Source organism: Elephantulus edwardii, unplaced genomic scaffold (genome assembly GCF_000299155.1).
Source record: "Elephantulus edwardii isolate Elephantulus edwardi_28Jun2011 unplaced genomic scaffold, EleEdw1.0 scaffold00209, whole genome shotgun sequence".
Classification (NCBI taxonomy): Eukaryota; Metazoa; Chordata; class Mammalia; order Macroscelidea; family Macroscelididae; genus Elephantulus; species Elephantulus edwardii.
In genome coordinates, this window is record NW_006399959.1 from 4781869 (window position 1) to 4805805 (window position 23937).

General features: G+C 53.9%; 1 protein-coding gene across 1 annotated transcript; it reads left to right on the forward strand.

Annotated features, from left to right (window-relative positions):
* The first annotated feature begins 15170 nt into the window (after positions 1-15170).
* Positions 15171-20269, forward strand: LOC102849014 (tektin-4-like). Its single transcript, XM_006897457.1, has 6 exons — positions 15171-15704; positions 17069-17139; positions 17540-17683; positions 18301-18523; positions 19043-19197; positions 20053-20269. The coding sequence occupies exons 1-6, from the start codon at positions 15171-15173 to the stop codon at positions 20267-20269; spliced, it is 1344 nt and encodes a 447-aa protein (XP_006897519.1).
* The last annotated feature ends 3668 nt before the right edge of the window (positions 20270-23937 follow it).

The window sequence follows — 23937 nt, forward strand, 5'->3', positions numbered from 1 at the left end:
GGTAGTCATGCAGAGTCACCCCATGAGGGGTAGGGAGGCCCAGGGAAAGATGAGGTCACACCTGAGCCCCAGAACAGAGACATGATGAAGGTTTTGAGGAATGTTAGGCAAGGCTGGAGGCCTGGGGGCAGATGTGGGGGAGCCATCACCTATGGGGACTACCCTCGCCCCAGCATTAAGCAGCTGTTTATCTCCCTAAGTGGGAGTGAGGGGAGGGGGAACAGAGGTGGGGGCCCTGTGTCACCCCACCCCCAGCACTTAGCAGCTGTTTGGCTCCAATGCTGGAGTCCTAAGTGCCCAGTTCCCAAAGAACCCTGGCCACCAGCCGCTGAGTGCTGGGCGGGGCTTCCCTCAGCTGGGGAGCTGCATTTTCTTAGTGGGCTGGGGGGCCAGTGGGGCTTCAGTTCTCTGGAGCACGGTCTTTCCTTTTTCACTGGTTAGATACGGAAAACCTCTTACCCCTTTCTAGCAAATGTGAGGTGGTTCCCCAGAGCAGGGGCTCCCCTTGGTCTGGGACAGGTGACCACACTTCCCTTCATGGGCACTCTGGTCTCTGCAGAGTGTTGGGCATCACCCCTGGTGCCCATCCACTCTATGCTGAGAATATCCCCCCTCACCACTCCCAAATGTCCCCAGATGCCCGTAGTGCCTCAGAGGGCACAGGTGCCCCATGTAACATCTCCCACAGCAGGGAGAGCAATGAGGTGGATGTTGGTTTCACGACATTTGAGGTCAACTGAAGAAAAAAATGACCCTGGGTCTGGAATCTGGGAAGCCCCAGTCACTCTAGGGTGGCTGATGAAACCCACACTTCCTCATTCCTTGTCCTGAGTGGGTCCCAGAGGTCAGAAACAGAGGACAGGACTCATAGCCAGGCCCTGGGCTGGTGCATCCACTCCGCAGCCTAGGACACTCTTGATCCGAAGCTGGAGCGGGGGAATTTTCCAGAAGTCACATGGCTATCACAGGCCTGGCTGCGAGGGAGGGGCTGTCCCTGAGGAGCTAAGAGGCAGCACAGGGAGGTGCAAGTGTAGAGAAAAGGAGAGAGACAGTGGCCTTGCTGTCCTCCAAACGACCCTGGCCGCACACCCTCATCGGCCATTGAGAGAGGCATCTCTCACCATCAGAGGTGGCTGAGCTCTCGGGGCTCCCCTGCCCCCTCTCTATTGCAGCTCAAGGTCTCCAGGACTCAGGGAACAGAGGCTTCTGGGTAGTGTGTTGCCAGCTGGTTTGACATGATGGACCAAATTTCCACAAGTGGCAATGGAAAAGGACCACTTAGTGCGATGGGGCTGTGCTGAGGCTGACCGATCTCTGGAGTGGGGACGATACTGCAGTTACCTCCCTTGTTTAGCCTTGAAGCAACCCCCATTGGAAAGTGCAGCACCCTAGCTTCCCCGTGGGGGGGTACATGTCCCCGCTATGGTCTCTGCGCATCCACCTCCGCGTGGTGTGAGCATGTAGCCAGGAGCAGGCTTCCTCCCAGGTCACCTCCAACAGACAGCGCCCTTCTCAAGTCACGCCCATTGGTCCATAAGTCTCAGGACACACCCATCTGGTATGTCTTTCCTTTGGGGGCACGCCCACCTCAGGGCCACGCCTCTCCTGTTCCTCCAGCTGTGCTCTGTGGGTCAGCACCTCAGTCTCTGTCAGCAGGTTCAGTGTGGCCAGGACAGGAATGAAATTGGGACCAAAGCAGGGTCCCCCAGAGCCCTGCCTGCCTCCTAGCCCAGGCCTCATGTGTTAAGCACAGACTGATAGTCTCAAAGTCTAGGAGTGCTGCAGGCCTATCTTGCCTGGATCCTGGGGGAAACCCATTAAAAGGGAAAATGAGCATCAAAAAAGGGATGGGCCTGTGAGTTGCTTGGATGACAATTAGAGTCTCCAAGCCTGGACTGTGGAGCAGAGGAAGGTGGGGGCCCAGCCTTGGAGGAAGCTGTCAGGTCCAGGGAAGATGGGGCTGGGGTCCACCTTCATAATGGCAGAGATGCTGATGGTGGGCCTTGGAGTGTAATTGGTTGAGGCAGGATGGAGCAGGATAGCTCAATGAGATGCCACAGCCGGCCTGCCCCTGGTGGAGCCCACTTGCTCAGGAAAGCCCAGTGTCCTTCATGATGGTACCCAGTCAAGTGCCCACTCCACTGCCACTGACATCATGCTAGATGGTGTAGTGTCCATCCAGAAAGGGCCTGAGCTCAGCTCTCAAATTCCAGGTTATATCGACTTGGGTTCGCTGTCCAATGAGCCTGGTGACCTCTGTCCACCTCAGGACTCCAAGGCCTCCTGTGTCTTGCTGGGTGGCCCTTCCAACCAGGTGAGAGCAGTGCCAGTGGTCTTAAAGCGGCTGCAGGTAAGTGACACTGTCTCTCCTCCTCAGCCTTGGACCAGCTGGATTCTTCTCTGACAGGCGTGACTCACACCCTTCACTCCTCATTCATGAAGCTTCTTTGGAGCTGGTAAAGGGCTCCGTCAGCCTCTCTTACCCCAGTTTATGATGAACCACTGGTGAGCACCACACTTAACCCAAATACCTGTCCAGCCCTGGGGCCTGCACTGGACCAGCCTGCAACTGCCGGGGCCGCCAGAGCAAACCTCTACTGAAGGAGCTTCATGGCACAGTAATTAAGGGATGGGCTGCCACCTGAAACATGCCACCAGTCACTGCTGAGAGAGAGAGAGAGACAGAGACAGAGAAAAAGAAGAGAAGGGAAGGGAAGGGAAGGGAAGGGAAGGGAAGGGGAGGGGAGGGGAGGGGAGGGGGGAAAGAGAAGGAGTTGGTGGTCTGCTTCCAGAAAGATTTACAGCCTTGGAAACCCTATGGGACAGTTCTGCTTTGACTTGTAAGATCACTATGAGTTGGGACCACAGGTGAACGTGGCTACAGATGTGGGACATGAAGATCTAGAAAAAAGGGAGGGGCCTGGGACTGTGGGATCACTCCTTCCACCCCAGCTGGTATTGTGGGCAAGCCTCACTTTGTCCATCTGTAAAATGGGTTATTGGGAGATGCATGAAAACCACCCAGCTTTTAGAGGCTCCGAGTGCTGTGTGCATCAGGCCAGCACTGAAAAGGATGATTCACATCTCTGTGGGGATGTCCCCAGACTCATGATTGGGAAGGGGGCCAGCTGAGAAGTAGAGACTGTGAATGAGCCACCCAGAAACACCAGTTCTCACTTCCCTGTGTCATATGACCTTGCCTGACCTCCATACTGCTGTGGGTGAAGGCAGGGAGAAGAGGGATGTGATCTTTGCCTGCCCACCTGCCCTTGGCCTCAGGTGCCATGCCAGCTCATCCCAGTCCCCAGCTTGGTTCAGGCAGCCTCCTGATAAACTCTGCCTTTCATTTTCTTCTCTGGGAAATTTACAGGCGTTTGGAGATAAAGCTGAGCTGATAAGTTGGGACTTAGTGGCTCTCCCAGGAACTCTTCTGAAGGAGAGGGATGCTTTCAGCTGGCAGCTGGGTTAAGGTGCCTCCTGACTCCCCCATGAGAGGCTGCCTCAGGGCAGGGTAGCAGGAACCAGCCTTCCCTGGCTTCCCAAGGTGACTGGTGTGAGGAGCCTGGACCCCTGTGACCAGTGCAGGGGCCTCTGTATGCATGGGGGCTCAGGGCCCCCTAGAGGCTGGGACACCTACCTAAGGTCACAGGTCTTGTCCTTGCCTCTTTTAGCTACTCTGCAGTGGATCCCATGTAATGCACACCCCACCTTCTGTGTGTCCCCCAGAGGAGGCATCTAGCTCCCCACTTCAGTGATGAAGGAAGGGTGAAGGGTGCCCTGGAGAGGCCCTCAAGCCCTGGGGGACAGCAGGAGCCCTCTGGCCTCCTGTGAGTCTGTATCAGTCTCTTCAACTCTGGCGTCTGGAAAGGGCATTATTTTTAAATCTGGCTTGAAATTCCTGCCATGAGCAGGCTCTTAAAATCACCCGTGGGAGGCAGGGCTGTGGTGGCACTGGTCCCCATCCACCCCCACCCGTCCCAGCCCAGAGGGGTCTGGAGTGGAAGCACGGAGCTGCCACCCATGAGGAGGGGGCGGGCTAATGGATCCTGAACAGGGGCTGCCTCGGCCCCCAGGCTCTCTGCTTCTAAACAGCTGCAGCCTCACCCCTACCCACCCCCCACCCTCGACCCCACCCCACTGTGGGAGAAGCAGGCCTCCAGGCAGAGGAATAACAGGAGGGCCAAGGCTGGCTCGCCCACCAGAGCTGTGCTGAGAGAGTCTTAGCCCCAGCTCGCACCCTAGTACCACCTAGAAGGCAGTGTCATGGGCTCAGCAAAGTTCTAGAATCTTCTACCAGACTCAGTTCAAAGCCCTAATTCCGCTGCCAGGCTTCAGTTACTTTATCTTCAGAATGAACACCTGATGCAAGAATGGGAGGCGATGGGTTATTGAGAGCCTTTGCCCCCCCCACAGTGTCACGCTGAGACGTGGTGGGGTGAAGGTGGGCTGAGATGTGAGGCTCAAGCTCCACAGCAGCCGCGACCATCATCCCAGCCCAAGGGACTGGGGGGACCTTCATCTCCATCCACTCAGGGAGGTTGGGACTTTGGGGGGCAGAGGAAGGGACCAAGGTGGTGGCATGTGGCTTCAGGGTTTGTGATGAGACCTCACCCAGAGGGACAGATAGGGGCTCACTCTGGGTCCTAACTCAAACTGGAGGCAGCCAGATGGACAGACTGAGTGCTTTTTGGGAAGTCATACAGTATCTCCTTAAACAGGCGGTGTTCCCCGGGTCCCCAAGGGGCTCCTTGCCCAACTTTTGCCCTGGATGTGAATATGGAGTTGGATACCAGTATGAGAACCTCACGTGAGACATGAGGGCAGTGGCCGGATGGGGACGCCTGCCCAGAGATAGACAGTCGGGCATCCATGCAGCTTCAGAACCCTCAGAGGGAAACTGAGGCCAGGAGTGCAGAGCTGGCTGCATGGCCGAGGTGGCGTCCCCACAGCTGTGTTCTGTCCTGATGAAGTACTAGGTCCAGCTCCCCTCCTGCCCGACCCCATTCTCCTACCTCTGTAGGCAGATCTTTGGTACTTGGCCCCTGAAAATCCAAAGCAAGCCAGAGCCAGTGAGTCAATTTTAACTCACAGCAGCCCTGGAGGGTCAGGTGTCCAGGGCTGGAAATTTGCAGGAACAGATGCCTCAGCTTTCTCCTGCAAAGCAGCGGGGGCTTCCAACCACTGGCCTTTCTGTTAGCAGTCCAGCACTTACTCCATGCTTCCTCTCCAAGGTCCAGCTGTGAAGCCACTGCCCCTGCCCCAGACGTTCATCCCTGTGGTCCCCCCCCTTTTCAGGCTCATTTCCTGGGTGGGATTTGCCGGGCGAGGCTCAGAGACCACCAGACACCTCAGTATACCTGCCCAGACTGCGTTCCAGAAAAGTTCATCTTGTGAGAAAAGACCACAGGAATGGGACGGTGTAGCTTCTCCACAGCCATCCTTAGCCTGGGTAGCAGTGCTTTGCGGGTGTCCCCCGTTCTCTGGGTATGTGATGGAGCAGACAGCATGGTTTCCATTACATCAGTTATTTTAAGATGTCAAGGAGCGAGACGTAAAAATCCCTCAACTGTGTTTTCAAAGATCTCTGAGGCTTTCTGAGTGGGGCCTGAGAAATGAAAGGAATGATTTCTTCACAGAGTCAGAAGCTGAGATCCCGCAGATGCATGCACATGGGCTTATCGTAGCCCCCCTCACACAGCCAGAGGGTGGACACAGCCCAGGTGTCCCTCAGCTGCAGATGGACCCACAGCACGCGGTCCGGCCCCACCAGGGGGAAGCAGTCGCCCGTGAAAAGAAGTGATTGAGCCTTGAAAACATCCTGTTCGGTGATTTAAAAAGAGACAGCACCAAAGAGTGTATGATTCTGTTTGTCATGGTTGAATTGTGTCCCCCAAATACTTGTATATACTGATAGAGTGTGGAAGCTGTGCAATGAAGCCTCATGATCTGACAAACTGAAGGCCTGTCAAAGAATTAAGGGGGGTCTGCAATACCCTTAACGTCATCACAGCCCTTGCAGATGTAAGGAGAGCTCCCCCAGGGTGTGACCTGTAATATCTTCTCAGAGTTTCATTGCCGAGTGTTTGCATATATATAACAGATGTTTGACAATCTCATAGTCAGGAGCACCTTAGTTCTTAAAGTGACATCCTTGCTTTTTAAGTTTCTTATTTTTTATTTTTACTCATTGTTGCACATTTTCTTTCCCCTTCCCTCTCCCAGCCCACCCTACTTTGTTCCAGATTGTTGTCATACGTATAATGTTTAATCATATATTCCTTTTGGACAGTTCTTCCCCTCATCCATTCTATTGCAGTGTTTATTATCTATATACTCTTTACCATTCTTTCTCCTTCATATCCTATTTTATAACAGTGGTGTTGTGCAGTATCTGTCCTTTTGTGACTATTTCACTCAACCTAATGTCGGCGCAGAAGAGGAAGGCCCTCTATGAGGTGGATTGATTCAGTGACTGGGATAATTGGGATGGGAGTGTCAGAGATAGTGCGATTGGCACAGGACAGAGCGGAGTTTAGGGCTGTTGTACATAGGGTTGCTATGAGTCGCAGGCAACTCGACGGCACATAACAACAACAACAATGTCCTCCAGCCTCCTTCATATTGTGTAATGTTTTACGAGTTCATTGTTTTTCAAGACATCCTCACTTTGGAGCAGCAAAATGAACATGAATCCCTTTGAGTTGGCATCCACTGAACAGCAACTGGGGTTTTTGAGGGTGATGGACTGAGAACTTCAGACCTTGGGGGCCACTGCTATTGAGTTTGAGTTTCCACTCAAACTACAAGTGATGTTAGCAGAATAACGTGAAGACTCACTGTGGAGATGGTGTACCATCAGCTCAGAACCCACACATAGTCTACCCTCCAGGGGGTTTTCGGAGGCTTTAAATCACACGGGAGGAGATGGCCTGTTTTTCTCCCTCCACGTAGCTCTTGAATTCACGCTGTCTGCCTTTTGGTTGACAGCTCAACTTCTTACCACAAGGCCACCAGCACTCTGCTGAAGAATCATTTTTAGTTGTTGTTATTGTTGTGTACCTTTGAGTTGGAACCAACGCTAGCCGACCCTGCAGCAGGTTTTCAGAGGCAGTTAATCGCACAGGAGAAGACTGCCCAACCTTCTCTCGTGGAGCAGCTGGTAGCCTCGAATCATATGCCTTCAGGATTGCAGTGCAGCTTCTTGCCACAAGGCCATCATTTAATGTCTCTAAATGATCTATTTTAAAATATTGTGTCTTGGTTTTCTTGTGCTGCTGTAACAGAGGTATCATAGTACATGGTTTTAACAAACAAATTTAGTTTCTCACAGTTTAGGAGACTTATTGCTGTTTTGTACTGTCAAGTTGGGACCGGTTCATAGCTGACCCTCCAGGGTGGGGGTTAGAGGCAGCAAATCACATAGGAGGAGAATGCCTATCTTTCTCACGTGGAGCAGATGGTGGATTTGAACCATGTGCCTCTGAATTTGGCATGCTTGCTAGCTCCGGGGGAAGTTCCCTCTCTTTGTCAGTCCTGGAGGAATGTCCTTGTTTCCTTCCGTATCTGTAGGCTGGGCTCCTTGAAGATCTCCATGTGTCCTTCCCTCTGTGTGCTTCCCTGGGGTCAAGGAACTCCCTAGAGAACACACTTGGATTCAAAATGACGCACTCCAGCCTCTACATTTCCTTTATAGGAGGGAGGTCTGTCCCGTTGGAGATGTAATTTCATAATAACTCTATCTTTACTATCTTACCCTCATTTCTGCCTCCTTTTGTCTTTTCCTTCTCGTCTCTGCATGCTAATAAAAACCTTCAGTCTCTAATACTCCATGCATTAAGATCTGCTTTCCCAAGAAACACTAAAATTGCTGTATGCTGTACCATCTGGGTGCTCGGGCACTGTTTCCCTCTCTAGTTTCCTCTGCCTGGTCAAATTATTTTGCCCGTGCAAGAAGGGCAAACTAGGGCATTTACTGCACAGTGTAGTGAGAGAAGATCTTCACCCTGAAACCCACAGCGTCCCTTTTCAGCAGGAAGTAGCTAAGAGAATACGCCATCCCCTTTTCCTTATGACTTAGGGTGAAGTCTCTCTCAGGGAGGAGTGATAGGGAATGGCAAAGGATACACTGACAAAGAAGATTAATCAGAACTGGCTTTGACAAGCACTGTGGCATTTGGACAAGAACAAACTGGGAGGAGGGTAGAGAGAATAGTGCAACAATGAATGAGTGGAAGCTCAAAATCTCTGTAAATGTTTATGAAAATTAATAAAATATAATTATAGAAAAAGAAAAAAAAAAAGACCACAGCCTCAGAAACTCAAGGGGGTCAGGCATCATTATTTTAATAAAGAAAACAAAGTCTGCACTCCACTTTCTTGGTGGCACTGAGGTCCCCCTCACAGTCCACTTTCCTCCCCTTTCATCCCTCAGACCACACACACTCTAAGGAGCTCCCTCTCCATCACATCAGGGCTGGGACCAGCTTCTACCTTTGATTCTGTTACAACTCTGGCTTATCACGTCATGTGTGATCATTAAGTAAGCTCCATGTTCTGTCATTACATCCATGACATGCCCCTGTTCTGGGGACACACTATTCAATTCACATGTGGGAGAACAGTGAGTCTTGTATTACGGGCATTCTGTCATTGTTCGGTGCTGTTGAGGTGACTTCAACTCAGAGCCACTCCTTGTACAATGGCAGGAAACCCTGCCCAGGCTGCATTGTCCTCCTGGCAGTGAAACGTGCGTTTTACATCAATTACCAACAAACAGGACCACATACACCTCTGGGAACTTGTTGGGTGCCTGGTTCTACGAGCTGTGGTGTTTCAGGTTACAAGGACTAATAATATTCATTGTCCTTTGCAGCCAGAGGCCAGGCTTGTATGGTGCTGTCACCCAAGGTCACTGCTGGCCCGAGGTCATGGCTGGGACCCTGCTCTTGGAGCAGCTACTGAAGGCCCAGGAGTGCCTCCCGGTCTCTGTCCCGCCCCATCCTACCTCTTTGTAATGTGAGCCCCCATTTGTGAATCCTGGGCCTCGGGTCCTCCCACCTCCAGTTTCTCTGCCTCCTGTGATTGGCATCTGTAAGAGATGTCCATGTCCCTTTATTCCAGTTTCATGTTTCTCAGAAGTTGTTTTGTTCTGCTGCATCTGGAGCTGGCTCTGCAGGGTGGGGCCAAGAGATTCATGAAGGTCAAGGGGACAGAGCTGGCTCCAGCCAGGCGGAATGGTCACTGCCACCCCCTCTCCTGTCGTCCCTGGGGTCCACGTGAGCACCCACCCTGACTCAGACCCTCTTGGCCTCCCCTCTGAGCACATCAGCACCCGGAATCTTGCCAATGAAAAGGCCTTGCTTCTGAGTACTGACGTGAGCAGAAAAGGAGTTAGCTCTGATGGCTTATTCTACTTCACGTTGTGCTGCTAACTTAAAGATCAGGGGTTCAACTCCATGAGGTTCTCTAATGGGGAAAGATCAGCAGTTTCCACCTGTCAAATTTCCGGCCTTAGAATTCTGATGGAGGATCACCGTGAGTGGAATCAACTCAGCAGGAGTGTTTGTTCTTTTGGGTTTGTTTGTTTGTTTGTTTGATCGATTTTAAAGCCAATTGGTGGCGAAGCCAGAGGAGTCTTGCAGATTGGATAAGAAGTGTGTGGCCACGGCTGACCTCTGAGAGCTTTGTGCTCACCTGGTCTGGGCACTTCCCCCTGTTCTCCAGATGGGAAAGTGGGACTCAGACCTGCCACTCCTCTAATCCATGTGGATTGGGTGACACTGGTGGCACTGGCCCCTGCTGAGTCCTGGTGGTGGATACAGCTATCTGGCAGTCTCACAAGGCTGCCCACCTTCTAGCAGGTAAACTGAGGCATTCGGTGCTTCCCAAAGCCCCACTGTTTGAACTCAGCTGCCTGAGTGAGGGTGGATGGGCAGCCTCCTCAGTCATGAGGCCCCACAATCCTGCCTGAAACCCAGGAGGACAGGACAGGGACTGGAGGAGGGTGCTGGGCTGGCAGGCCAATCTGTGACACCGTGCCCATCTCCTCTCCTTGTCTTTTCGGCTGTGTGCTCCCCAGGGCAGAAACTGACCCCCCTCTTCCACCTTGGCAGTGTGCCTCCAGCTCCCTTGGTTTGTCCTTCAAGGTTGAGCAGAGCCCGTTCCTCCAGCAAGAGCTCCTGATTCAGCCTCCTTAGGCCCATGCTGCCTGCCTCATCATCCTCGGCTGGCCCCATCCTGTTCACAGGGTTATGGAGTGGGGACCCATAGGGAGGTGCGAGGGAGGAATAACTCATCTCCACCCTACCTGGCCCTGGAACGGGGGCATTTCCTCAATGAAGGTGCCTTGTCTTTTCATTATTAATATGTTCCCAGGGAGACAAAGCGGGGACAAGCCACCCGCTGGCACCTGGAAGGTGATCAGCTCAAGATTCCTTGAATTGTCATTCCTGTAGAGGTGGGGGTGGTGGGGAAGGGCAGTCTTGGGTGACTGGGGAGGCCAGATGGCTATGTATCAGTGCTCCCCATCCCCAGTTGTGTGACCTTGGGTTGATGCTGGCCACCTGGGCCCTCTGTGAAGCTGAGTTGAAGTGACAGGTCCCTTCTTCCCATCTGGCACTGAGAATCTGGCAGAAGGTCTCTGGGGAGCTGGGCTGCACCCAGCAGGGGCTGGCATGGGACTGTCCCTGACCTGTGGGAGGATGATGATGCAGCATGAAGCACCACAGTCACCCCTGTACCCCGGCCTCCAGGGTTGGAAGGTTGAAGACCATGACCCCCACTTCCTGGGGCTGGCTCACAGTCCCAGGGGAGCCAGGGCTGTACTCTGTGGGGACTGAGGCTGAGGTCAGCAAGGACGGTCTGCGTCTGGGTGTCCCTGGCGAGTCCAGGTCAATCTGAAGCTGCCTCTGGTCTGGCCAGGGGCTGTGGTGCATGGAGTTTGGATTGGAGCTGAGGGGCGGCACCTTGGGCATAAGCTCAGGACAGGGCCCAGAGGGAGGGACTCATTGAGGGAGAAAGGGCAACACTGAGGTTGGCCCCCAAAACACAGGGTGGCCCCAAAAAGTCACGTTCAGGTGGGAACCTGGGAAAGCAGCACTAGCTGGAACGGAGCTAAGATGCTAGGGTGATCTCTAAACCCAATGACCAGTGTTCGGATAAGAAGGATGCACAGGGACATGAAGAGAAAGTGGCCCTGTGACCACAGAGTCAGAGATGGGAGTGCCACAATTGCCAGCCCAGGACAGCCAGAGATCACTAGACACTGGATGGCACAAAGGGGAGATGGCACAGAGCTTCCAGCAGGAATGATGAGTGACCACTCCTGAACTGCAAGACGATGAATTCGGGGGGTTACTCCCTGCTTTGAGTTTCTCATGGTTGTCCCAGGACACTCACAGCAGTGCTTTGCAGAGCTCTCCTGGGGACAGGGGCATCCAGAGCTGTGGGGGCAGTGTTGGGGTGACCCTCCCCTACCACAGGCTCTGGACCTCTGAGCCCGCTGAAGAGAAGGGCACAGGGAAGGGACCTGCCTGTGGAACTTCAAGGGCCATGACTCAATTATCCAGTCGGAAATGTGATTTGGATGTGAAAAGATGCAATAAGTCCTGAGCCCTAGGCTGCCAGCCGCTTTGCCGCACAACCCCCGCCTCTCTCATCCCTCCATCCCACCCCACCCCACCCCTGTGCTCACCACAGCAGCCTTCAAGCAAGGGAGGGAGCCCCATGGGGCCAGCAAGGGCCTCCATCACTCCTGGCCCTGAGCTATGAGCCCACTGCATCTGTCACTGCATCTAGATGCATGTGAGGAAACTGAGGCCCAGGATGGAGGCCTTCACGGCCACATAGTCTCCATACAGGGATTCTAATCCTAGGGTCTAAGTGCAAGCACCCTGTCACCCTGTCAGGACTCAGGGTGTCTGCACTGGGCCAGCACACTGGCCAGCATGAGAGGGTCCAGGCCTAGGACAGGGCAAGGCAGAGGCTCAGCCTCCCAAGTCAGACAAGTCCAGCTGTTGGTCCACTCCACCACGTGCTTCAGTACTCCAATACATACAACATCACAGCACACCATCACTCCTGCAGCTACCTCAGCACTTTGGCACCCTAGGAACCCTGTACCTTGTCACTCCAGCATCCTGGACCCCATCTTATACCTCAGCAGCCTGTCAAACACCCCAACATATATCACCATGTACCCCAGCACCTTAACACCCCAACATGCATCCCAGCACTTCAGAATTACAACACCTCAGTATTCCATGACCCCAGCAGGGACCCCCCATCACTCTGGCACCTCAGCTTCCCAGAACCTTTGTACCTTGACAGCCCAGGATCCTAGAACCCCACTATGCATTCCAACAACCCAGTACCTCAGTATCCCAATACCCCAGCACTCTCGCTTTCCACCATGCACACTGGAACCTCGGCACCCCAGCACCTCAGTCATCTATTATTTGTTGCTGGATGCTGTCAAATTGTTTCGAACACATAGCAGGCCCGTGCACAGCTGAGTGAACCTGCCGATGCTGCACCAGCCTCACAGTCCCTGTGGTGCCTCAGTGCATCCTCGCAGTTGGTAGGTCAATTTCCCTCACTGATGGTCTTCCTTTCCTCTACTGACCCTCTACTTTTCCAAATACAATGTCCTTTTCCAGGGACTGACCCCTCCTCCTGATAGCATGACCAAAACATGTAAGACCAAGTTTCACTATCATCCTTTCTAAGGAGCACTCTTGACTCCACTTCTTCCAGGATGGACTTGTTAGTACTATTTGCAGTTCATTATATAGATCCAATCTTTGTCAACACTAGATACCCCAATAGTCCAGCTCCCCAGCACCCAACACTGCAGGGCAGGTTCAGGCTGAAGCTTCAAGGTGAGAGTTGCCAATGTCTCCAGGTTTGAACCCATCAAGGTCCCTGGTGTATTCCTGGACTCTAGTGCTCTGGTGGGTTCCTTGTGTCAAGCCCAGCCTAGGTGTTGGAGGCTTGGGGCTAGAGTGACCGCAGCCACTGTTGAAGACAGTCGCAAGAGATGAAGTAGAGGGGATGAACCTCGAGACCCAGGCTGGGAAAATGCATTTCCTTCTAACCGGGTAGGGGCAGCAGATTATGGGGGTAGCCAGAGCAGGAGGCAATTCAGGCAGCCAAGTGCTCCAGATATTTTGCGGTCAACGGTACCCTCTGCTGTTCACTTTGAGCATCGCCTCCGGCGCTCAGAGTTCTGATCTCCGGAATCCGACCCTAGTCAGCCTGAGCCTGACCCAGTGTGGCCAGACTGACCTGGAGAACCCTGCCCAGGACGAAGCCTGTCTCCTCTGTGAGGTAAATTTCGGGATCCGACAGCTCCAAGGCTTATTTTAACTTTGCAATATAGATCTCATTGACCCGCTGTGGACGGGTTGTGGAGCTAGGAACGTGCAGCCGGATAAGGACTCTGGAGGCTCCTCTAGAGGGCCAGGTGGGGCAGCAGCAGCCGAGGATGCACAACCCTTCCCAGCTCCTAGCTCGTGCTGGTCACTCACCCTCCCTTCCCTTCTTCCCCAGAGTAGACATGAGCCAGGACAGAGCAGAGATCTGTCAGACATCAAACCTAGTGACTCCACAAAGAAGAAATTCTTACTTCCAAAACCCAGCAACACCTTAATTAAAATCACAGGCAGAGGGCAGGAGAAACATCCCAGGAATGAATGAATGAATGAACGAATGCGTGAACTAATAAATGAAGGTGAGAGAGAAGTGGAAGGACCAACTAACTCAGATGTTCCCACTGATGACACGTGGGCGGGGTGGAGGAGCTGAAGTGGCCGTGGCGGGCCCAAGAGTGTTCCAAGGGGTCATGCCTTCTTCGTTTTCCCCTCAAATAGTTTTATCTTTAAAAAGAATATTTAAAAGCAACTATGAGATATCATCTCACCCAGGTCAGAATAGCAAAATTTAACAGAACAGTAAGCAACAAAATGCTGCCGAGGTTGTGGAGAAAATGGAACCCTTATTCACTGTTGGTGGAAGTGTAAAATGGTGCAACCACTGTGGAAGGCGGTATGGCGCTTTCTCAAAAAGTTGCAAATAGAGATACCGTTTGACCCAACAATTCCACTACTGGGAATATACCCCAAAGAGACCATAACTGACATCCAAGCAGATATATGCACACCCATGTTTATCACAACTTTGTTCATAATAGCAAGGAGTTGGAAACAACCTAAGTGCCCATCAACAAACGAATGGATAGAGAAGCTGTGGTATATTCACACAATGGAATACTACACTGCATTGAAAGACAAGGAACTCATGCAATATTATTCAAAATGGGTAACTCTGGAGGACATTATGCTGAGTGAAGTATCTCAGTCACAAAAGGACAAATACTGCATGGTGCCACTGTTGTAAAACAGGGCTGACCTCAGGGTTGGGGGAGACTGAGAAAGATGGGATAAATAGTGTATACTGCATTGAAACAGACGAGGGAGAAAACTAAAAGGGATATGTGATTAGGTATTTTTGTCATGACGGGAGTGCAGAGCGAAGGCTGCATAGTGGAGTGGACCTGGGGGGAGGGATTATAAAACAATGAAAGATTTTTTATTTTACTTTTCCAAGAGGGGAGTGTACTGGGGAGGAGGGTTGGGAGGGGAGAAAAGTACAACAATGAATGAAATGGAAATCCAGTCTCTGTAAATTTTCATTGAAATTAATAATAAAAAGAAGTCTTTATAAAAAAAGAGAAGAACATTTAAAGTTCAACAATGGTCAGAGGCTGACTTTGTCAAGGGGAAGATGACCCCTTTTCTCCCTTAAGAACCTCCCAGAGTATCCAGAGCCCACTAAGATTTATTTCCATTGCCCATGGGTCTGGTGATATCAGTTTCCCATGATTCTAAATTTCCCAACCAGCATTCTCCGATCGATGCTCTTTTCTCTGGTTGTGGGTCATGTCTTGGCTACAACTTCAGAACTTGACTGGGTCTGGAAGCCTGGCCCTTTAAGAAATCAATGAGGGGGCGGGGCACACTTGTTGCCAAGCAACCAGGTAGCTTCCCGCGTACGGCGTTGTTGGGGCAACCGGAGCTGCGTCCTGCCGTGGGCGGTGCAGACTGATTTATCGCCGGTGTCTTTTGTACCACTTCGCAGGAGGGTTGAACCCGGGCAATCAGGCAGCTCGCATCATGGCGCAGAGCGACGTGCTCCTGACCAAAGAGCCGGCCCAGCAGGCAGTGCCGGTGTGCGAGCTGCCGTGCAAGGTGTACGATGTGGAGCGCAACACAGGCGCCTATACCTCGTCTGGCCTGGCCACTGCCGGCTTCCGCTCCGCCAAGTACCTGATGGACGAGTGGTTCCAGAACAGCTATGCCCGCTATCACCAGGCCTTCGCTGACCGTGACCAGTCGGAGCGGCAGCGCCACGAGAGCAAGCAGCTGGCGACCGAGACAGAGGCACTCGCGCGGCGTACGCAGGAGGACAGCACGCGCAGGTTGGGCGAGTGGCTGCAGGACACCCACTGCTGGAAGTCTGAGCTGCAGCGCGAGATCCAGGACCTGGAGGCCGAGACTAACCTGCTTCTGGCGGAGAAGCTGCGGCTGGAGCGCGCCCTGGACGCCACGGCGCTGCCCTACTCCATCGCCACCGACAACCTGCAGTGCCGCGAGCGCCGCCAGCACCCGGACCTCGTGCGTGACTGCGTGGAAATCGAGCTGCTGAAGGTGCGGCGCACACAGATTCGGGGCCAAAACCAGCGCTAGGCGGGGTCGGGGCGGGGGCGGGCTGTTGCCCTGTCCCTGAACCACCTCTAGTACCAGCAGGTCACCTCATAAACCCTCCAGGATAGGTGTACTTGGTGTACTCAGACCTCTGGGCGCCTCCCCAGCCCACACCTCGCCAACCACCTATCCAGTAGTGAAATCACCGTAAACATGAGGCCAAGAGTCCTGTTACGCGATGAACGACGAACGGGGCTAACGAAAACGCTGGCGGTTCCAGCCCACCAGCTGTTCACTCCTGACAAGATTAAAGCACTGGAAATCCTGTGGAGCAGTTCTCTGTCACACAGGATGGCTATATGAGTCAGGATGGACAGGAAGGCAGTGGGTTTAGCTGTTTTCAATATGTTTCGAAACCTCAGAACCCAGAGATGGGAGAGAAGAACTAGGCCCACTCCCAGGTGGCACTTAGTATGACAAGGAGAATGCCCACATCACCCGGGAGAATGGTCTCACATGGACCCTGAACTACCAGTGCACTAGAAAAAAACATTATAATCCCTCGTATTCTTAGAGCTGGGGAAACCTTTGTAGCGAGAAGCCACAAAGGGTCACCCAGAGGGACATCTGGTCCCCCAGGAGGTGTGGCCAATGGGAGAGCAGGTGGCCTCCAGCTCACTGGACAAGCCACCAACCAAGATCCTCAGAACTATAGGATCTGAGTCCTAAGTACATGGTATTCAATCACCTCCAGATGGAACCCCTCAACAGCCCCTAGAAACCTCTGGGAGGGAAACGAACCCTTTGCAATCCTAGTGACACATTGGTTAAAACACTCATCTGGTCCTCAGGGGAAAGATGAGACAGGCTACTTCCAGAAAGATCCACAAGAAGAGGCAAGCCCACCTCACTGCCATTTGGTCAATTCTGATTCATTGCGGGGAGGGGGGCGGAGAACTGTACATTTTCCTCATGGACAGTAGACTCAAACTTCCCACCTTTCTGTTACCAGACTGATGCATCATGTACTTTGCCATGAGGGATTAAAGCCTTGGCAACCCCTATGGGGCAGATCTACTACTTGGTGGCCCTGAGTTGGAATTGACTTAATGGCAGTGGGTTTGTGTTTGATTTTGTACCAGGGCCAAAATTAATCCACTGACAAATAAATAGGTCCCTGTTTTCCAAGAAAAAATTACAATAGGGTGCCTGGCTCACCCAGTTCTGAGTGTCCTCAGTTTCTGAGAAGCTGACCACGGGCCACACCAGCTCAGCCATCATGGGCCTGGGCCCTCAGAGCTAGGGAAACAAGGGTGCTCACCTGAGGCAAGCTCAGGCTGGTGCCCAAAGAGTTCTCTCCCCTGCAGGAGGCCGAGCTCATCAGGAACATCCAGGAACTCCTGAAAAGGACCATCAAGCAAGCGGTCAACCAGACACGGTGCCTCCAGGGCTGCCCTAGGGATGACCTCTGCCCCCAGCTGCCCTGGGACCATCACCCAGCAGAGCATGGGGTGGGAGGACACACACACAGGTCAGGCTGTCTGTAGATCCTACCATGTTCAAAGCCAGGCCCTGTGTACCTAGGAGGCTGGGGAAGCTGCTCTTGCACAGTGCTGACCAGGTGGGAACCCTGGGAACTGTGGGTTCCAAGTGGGCAACAGAGACTGTGAGCTGATGGTTCCTGAAGAATTGGGGACAGGACTGCAACCTCAAGGATCTCAGTGTCCTGGGATGGGGTGCCCACTGTCATTGGGTGGGGTGCCCACAGTCCCAAGATGGATGCACTGCCTGGCTCAGAACCGGCATAGACGCAGCCCCACCCCCACGCCACCCCTCAGGCTGAACCGTCAACACAAGGAGACCTGTGAGATGGACTGGTCCGACAAGGTGGAGGCCTATAACATCGACGAGACCTGCTCCCGCTACCACAATCAGAGTACCGACGTGCAGTTCTACCCACACTCAGTGGTGCTGGAGGAGAGGTAGGCCCGGGCTGTGGTGAGAGGTCCCTGTGTTCTGTCTGGGTACAGACTGCTGGAGCGGCTCTGGCCCCAAAAGTCTCATTATTCACTCACTGGTCAGCAGGCAGGAGCTAGGTTGCAGTTCTGAGCGTGGGCGGCAGAGGGAGTGCGGTCAGCGCTCAACGAAGCTGTGCTGGGCTGTCGTCCAGAGGGACGGGGAGGGGGGGGGGACGCCTGAGACGCCTCCAGGGAGAGCCTATGGGGGGGCTCAGTGGTGTAACAGACACAAGAGATATAGATTGTGAGGGAACCGGAAGCAGACATGATCTCCTGAGGTGCGGTGCACAGGCCAGTCCTGGGACATTGGGCGGGGTAGTGGGTGGGCCTCAGATCCATGTCTCAGGAGTGATGGGAGTGGGTGAGCTACAGTATCACTGAGTTCTCAGAGCGGACTCTGTAACCAATACACCAAGCGCAAGAGACATGGGCACGGAGTCCACGGTGCATAGGGCGCTGGGTGCTGTGTGACACGGGTGGCCGAGGCGGGGGGGGGGGCAAGAGGGTTCAGAGCTGTCGGCAAGCTGCCCCCTCTCTGTGGCACGAGCCTTCCTCCCCACCTCCACCTCCGCCCCCTGCAGTGCCTCCACTCCAGAGACCTGGGCCATGTTCAGCCGGGACAACCTGTGCCGAGCTGAGCGCGAGCGCCTGGCCTCTGTCAACCTGCGGCAGCTCATCGACTGCATCCTGCGAGACACGTCTCAGGACCTGCGGATGCAGTGTGACGCTGTGAACCTGGCCTTCAACCAGCGCTGCCAGGAGCTGGAAGATGCGCTCCACAAACTGAAACACCACCTGCTCAAGGTGGGGCCACTTCTCCGGCCCCGCCCAGGCTGTACCCAGGCAGTGATAAACCCCGCCTGTGCCACGCCCAGGCCACGCCCGAGCAGTGATAACTCCCCTGTGCCAGCCCAGGCCACAAACCCTGTCTAGACTGTGTCACGCGCAGGCCACGCCCTATCCGCTATAAACCCCGCCCATCCTCACGCAGATTGTCTTTGTCAATCCTAGAGGAGATTTGGGTGTGATTTGCTGGTATTGTCACTGGGAGATGACTAATCAGCCAAGATTTGGGGACCACCAGAGTTAGGAGTTCTCGGACTAGAGTTGCAGCCCACTTTGGCCCCTGGGAGCCCTCCTGGGGGTCAGAGATGGAACCAATCTCCCTTCTTCTACACTTCGCTCTGGACAGTGAGTAGGGCAGGCTGATGGACAGACTCAGAGGCCTCCAGCCTGGCCATCGGAAGACTGGGGTACAGGCTGGAGAGATGCTGCCCCCGGTGCAGCCCTGCTGAAGACTCAACTGGCCCGGTTCTGCCCCAGGCGCTGCGGGAGATCACGGACCAGGAGCACAACATCGCGGCCCTGAAACAGGCCATCAAGGACAAGGAGGCGCCCCTGAAAGTGGCTCAGACCCGCCTCTACCAGCGCTCCCACCGGCCCAACGTGGAGCTGTGCAGAGACACCGCGCAGTTTAGGTGCCCGGCAAGGGGCAGGGCTAGTGTCAGGGCCCTGAGTCCTGGGGACACGTGTTCTCACTCACCTCGTGGGATCTGCCCTCTGGAGGGTCCCCTGTCTTTCGAGCGAACGATCGCTGAGCTAGAGGTTCAGCTGGCCAAGGGAGGGTCACTCTATCCACCAGTTGCCCCTGTATGCCAGTCACCAGTCTCATGAGATGGGTGTGACCAGCGTTCCAGGTTGGGGCGTAGATGGGACCCTGCTTTTATTTTCCCATTTACTGAGAACCCAGTTACCCTTTTAAGCAAAGCCTCACTCTCGAGGAGGACTTCCCTGACCCTCAATTTGCTCAAGAAACTTGGAGACCTCGGTTGGAAAAGATCCCACCCACTCATTTTCAAGTTCATTCTGATTCCTGGGGACCCTCCAAGTGTCCAAGACTGTAAATCTTTAAGAAAAGAGACTGCTTGTCTTCCTCTTTTTGAGTCGCTGGTGGATTCTAATTTCTGCGCTTTCAATTAGCAGCGCAATACTTAACACATTATGACTCCCAGGCAGGCTCCTTTCCCAAGGGTTCACTGGACCTACTAATTCCCAGCAGAAGAAAAGGGATTTAAGAGGTTGGTTAGGATACTACTGTCATTGCTAGATGATGACACACGGTGTCACTGTTGAATAAGATCTCGTTCGGGCGCACAGACAAGGGGTTCCTCTGCTTGGTTTCCAGGGTCTGACTTAATTAGATGCCACGATCCTCAGGGGGTTCAGCCACCCTAGCACGAGCCTTGGGGACTACTTTGTAGGGACTGTCATGACCATCTGGGCTTCCAGCTCCATTCCTGAACCTTGCTCATGTACCCCTCTGCTCTCTGCAGGCTGGTGTGTGAGGTGAAGGAGCTAAACAAGTCCCTGGAGGCACTCAAGGAGAAACTTCTGGAAGCGGAGCAGTCGCTCCGGAACCTGGAGGACACTCGGATGACCCTGGAGAAGGACATCGCCGTCAAGAGCAACAGCCTCTTCATCGACCGCCAGAACTGCATGGTCCACCGTACCCGCTACCCCTCTGTCCTGCAGCTGGCGGGTTACCAGTGACCACGGGGCTGGCTGTGAGCTGGTTTTATCCCCTTTCTCAATAAAGCCCGTTCACTTTCTACACACGGGGTGACAGACTGCAGTTGCGTCTGTGCTCACCTCCTACTTGACAAGTACTACTTTGTCCATATGTGGGAGACCAGGTGCCTCTGTGCTTCTGAGCACATGATGAGCCTACATGAGGACTAATGGCCGCCCTTCAGTGTGGTCCCACTTGTGGCCACTATTGGGGTCTCCAGCCCAGACTGGGGCAACTACTAGCACTAGGTTCCCATTGTCTGGTCCAGCAGAGTCCGAGGACGTTGTAGTGCCTCTTCCTGCCCCCGCTGCACTTCCAAGCTTGTCTACCTCTCACTACCTCACCTCAGGGCAGGCTTTTTTATTCTGAGGCTTAGAGAAAGATTGTTCAGCACCCTCTGCTCCCAAGACAGTGCCCCCCTTTGCACCCCAGGGAGGGGTGGCCACCCTCTTACAGTTCAGCTGGCTCTCAGTGCTGGGGTGAACCAGGTGGGCAGATCACTGGGGCACATGCTGTGCCACTCAGCCCCTCAGCCCTGGGGAGGAGGGGAAGAGGAGTCCACCTCTGGAGACGCAGCCTGTGTGTGTGGGGGAAGGCTTCTTGTCTCAAACCTTGTCTCCAATGCTCAAAAGCAGCAAAGCAGGGAGGGCAAAGAGGTGTAAGCCCCCTTCCATCAGTTGCACCCTCCACCCACATGGGCCACATGTGGAACCCACAGGCTACGGTTAGAGGGTGCTCTGAACTCGGGATCAGTCAGTGACATGCCAGTGGAGAAGATGCTGAGTGGAAATTTCTGCAGAGGGGAGTGAAAAGAGAAGGTTTGAGGGGAGGGAGCCAGAGAAGGAGCAGAGGGAAGTGGAAAAGGGCTGGGTAAGGGCTAGGGGAGGGGCTGGAGGGAGAGTGGGTGAGAAGCTTGGGGGAGAGAGGGTGGGCTGAAGGGAATGTGGAAGAGACTGAACGGAGGGGAAAGGGGAGATGAGAAAAGAGGAGGAGGGAAGGGGGACGGGGAAATGGGTGAGAAGAGAGAGGGGAGGAGGACCAGGGAGGCAAAGAGGGGAGGGGAAGGATGGGTGGAGAGAAGGGGAGGGGTAGGAATGGAGATGTGGGAAGAAGGAGGGGGAGGGCAAGGAATGGGGGATGTGGGGAGGAGAGGGAGAGAGGAAGGAAAGCATTTTCCCTCCCTCACCTCACTGACCCCCAGCAGGAATTTAGGGGTCCCAAAGGAATCACTTACCATGAGCAACCAGTCCCCTCCCCAGCTCTGGGCTCCCCCTACCCTTCTGTTTCCCACTATCCACAGCAGTAGGTGGCCACGCAGACTGCCACTCTGAGCAAGGAGACTGCTCTTGGAGAGTCACTGATAACCTGGGGGACCCTGTCACCCCAGGCCTGAGCTGATGCCCTGTGAGAGAGGTGACAAGGAGCGGGGTCTAAAGGACATAGAAACAATTGCATCAGAGCCTCCCTCCTGGGACCATCAGGGACTTGAAAGGCTGACCTGGGTACACTGTCCTAACCCATTTCCCTGCCCTTCCCTTTGGTCCCCATGGTCAGCACATCGCTTTCCTTTCCAAAGGCCCTCCCTGCGACTCCCCTCCAGCTACGGAGTGAGGGGGCTCTCTCTACCGCACCCTGTGACCCCTCCCCACAGCTCAGGAGCAGTTGTGGTGGCGGGCGCTGCAGGAAGGCTTGCCTCTGAGGGGGTGTCAGTGAGTCCCCCCATGGTGCCCTTCTCCAGCAAGCACAGGCTGCCTGACCCCCTCCACAGGACCCATCCATTAAGTGGTGGGCGCTGCAGGAAAGCTCACCTCTGAGGGCGTGTCACTGAGTGCCCCGCGGTGCCCTTCTCCAGCGAGCACCCGCCACCTGCCCCCCTCCACAGGACCTGTCCATTAAGAGGCTCGGAGATAATCACTGTAGCTCGTCTCTGCCACTCGACTCCATTATCCTCTTGGCAGAGCGCATGAGGACTCCCTGTCTACTCAAGGGCGGTGGGTTCAGGAGGACTAAGACCTGGGGTGGGGGGACAGAATGCTCTCTGGGGGCACCAGACTGAGACTCCAGCATGTACCCTGCTGGTGGGCACATGGCCCTGGGAGGCACATGGCTGGTAGGAGGCCCCGGATGTTTGTCTCTTCTGGGTCCACCGGGTTCCTTTGGTGGGGGGGAAGTGGTCTCTAACTGCCCAAGGTGGGCAGGGGGCAGAAGGATGGAGAAGTAGTACCTGCCCTCCTGCACCCTGGCTGCTGTTACCTACTATTATGTCAGAACTGACTCATAGCTAATGCACCAGCAGATTTAAAAAGAATAAAATTGCATGAGAAATTGCCTGTCTTTCTCCTGCAGAGCAGCGGGTGGATTTGAACTGCCTGCCTTTGGGTTGGCAGTTCAACTCCTTACCAGTGAGCAACCAAAGCTCCCTGCACCTCATCTAGCACGTTCTCATTCTGCTCCTGCAGAGGCTGCGTTCAGGACCCCCTCCCCAGGTCTCAGCTGGGCTTTGCTCCAAACACTTAGTAATTCAGGGAGTAATTCAGCTGCTAAGGTGAGGCAGTCCTTTCTGCAAAGATGTAAAAATCACACCACTGCCCCTGAGTCCATGCTGACTCCCAGCAAGTCTTGGGCAGGTTTCTGACATATAAATCTTTGGGGGTGGGGGGGTGAGGATTTGAATGGCGACCTTTTAGTTAGCAGTCCAACCTGTTATAGGCACCTCCGATTTGGGAATGAGGAGGAGACTGTCTTTGGGGCAGTCTATAATGAGAAAGGAAAGTCTTGAGAAGGAGAGTCGAGTGAGTTGGATTGGCAATTCAAGGCTCTGCCTCACTGAGATGGACAAAGCAGCAGAATTTTTACATTTTCTTAATAAAGCTTTAAGGTGGCTTAGTGGTAAGGAGTTGTGCTGCCAGCCTGAAGGCACACGGTTTGAAACCTGGTACCAGCCACTGCCAGCCGCGCAGGGCAATCTCCTCCCATGCGATTAAACAGCTTCTGAAAATCCCCCGGAGGGTCAACCGTGAGTCAGTTTTGACTCAGTGGTTCATAACAATAGCGAAGATTTAGGGAGCTCTGCTGGCATAGTCGTGAGCAGCCTTACCAAAGGCATGCAGTCCACTAGCTGCTCCACAGGGCAATGATGGGCCTTCTCCAGTGTGAACCTGCTGGGGGATCAGCTGGGAGGAGCTGGTTCTGATTTGGGGCGACACAACAACAGTAAAGCTCTGGGAAGCAGTGGGGGTGTAGTCAGCAGGACATCTACTAACCTCAAGGTAGCAAGCAGCTCTTTGTTGGTTTGAATAAAAAAAAAATTTTTTTTCAACACAGGTTTTATTGGGAGTTTTTTCTGTGAAATACACTAGAGGTCAGAAAGGGGGAACACATTCACTTTGCAAGGTTAAGGTTTCCCACCACTAAAGGAAAGGTGTGGAATAGAGCAGGGAACACTGGGATTTGGATCCATTTTTCCACCTCCTGCTTTGCTCAAATTTCTTTTTTCTCTCAGCAAGTACCAGGGGACAGACACAAAGGCAAGAAACAAAGAGTAAGGGTACATACAGTCAACCTCCAAGCAAGCGTCACCCAGGCCTTTGCCCCTCCCTAGATGGTGCCAGGGCTGGGAAGGGTCCAACCTGGATGGCACCAGAGCTCA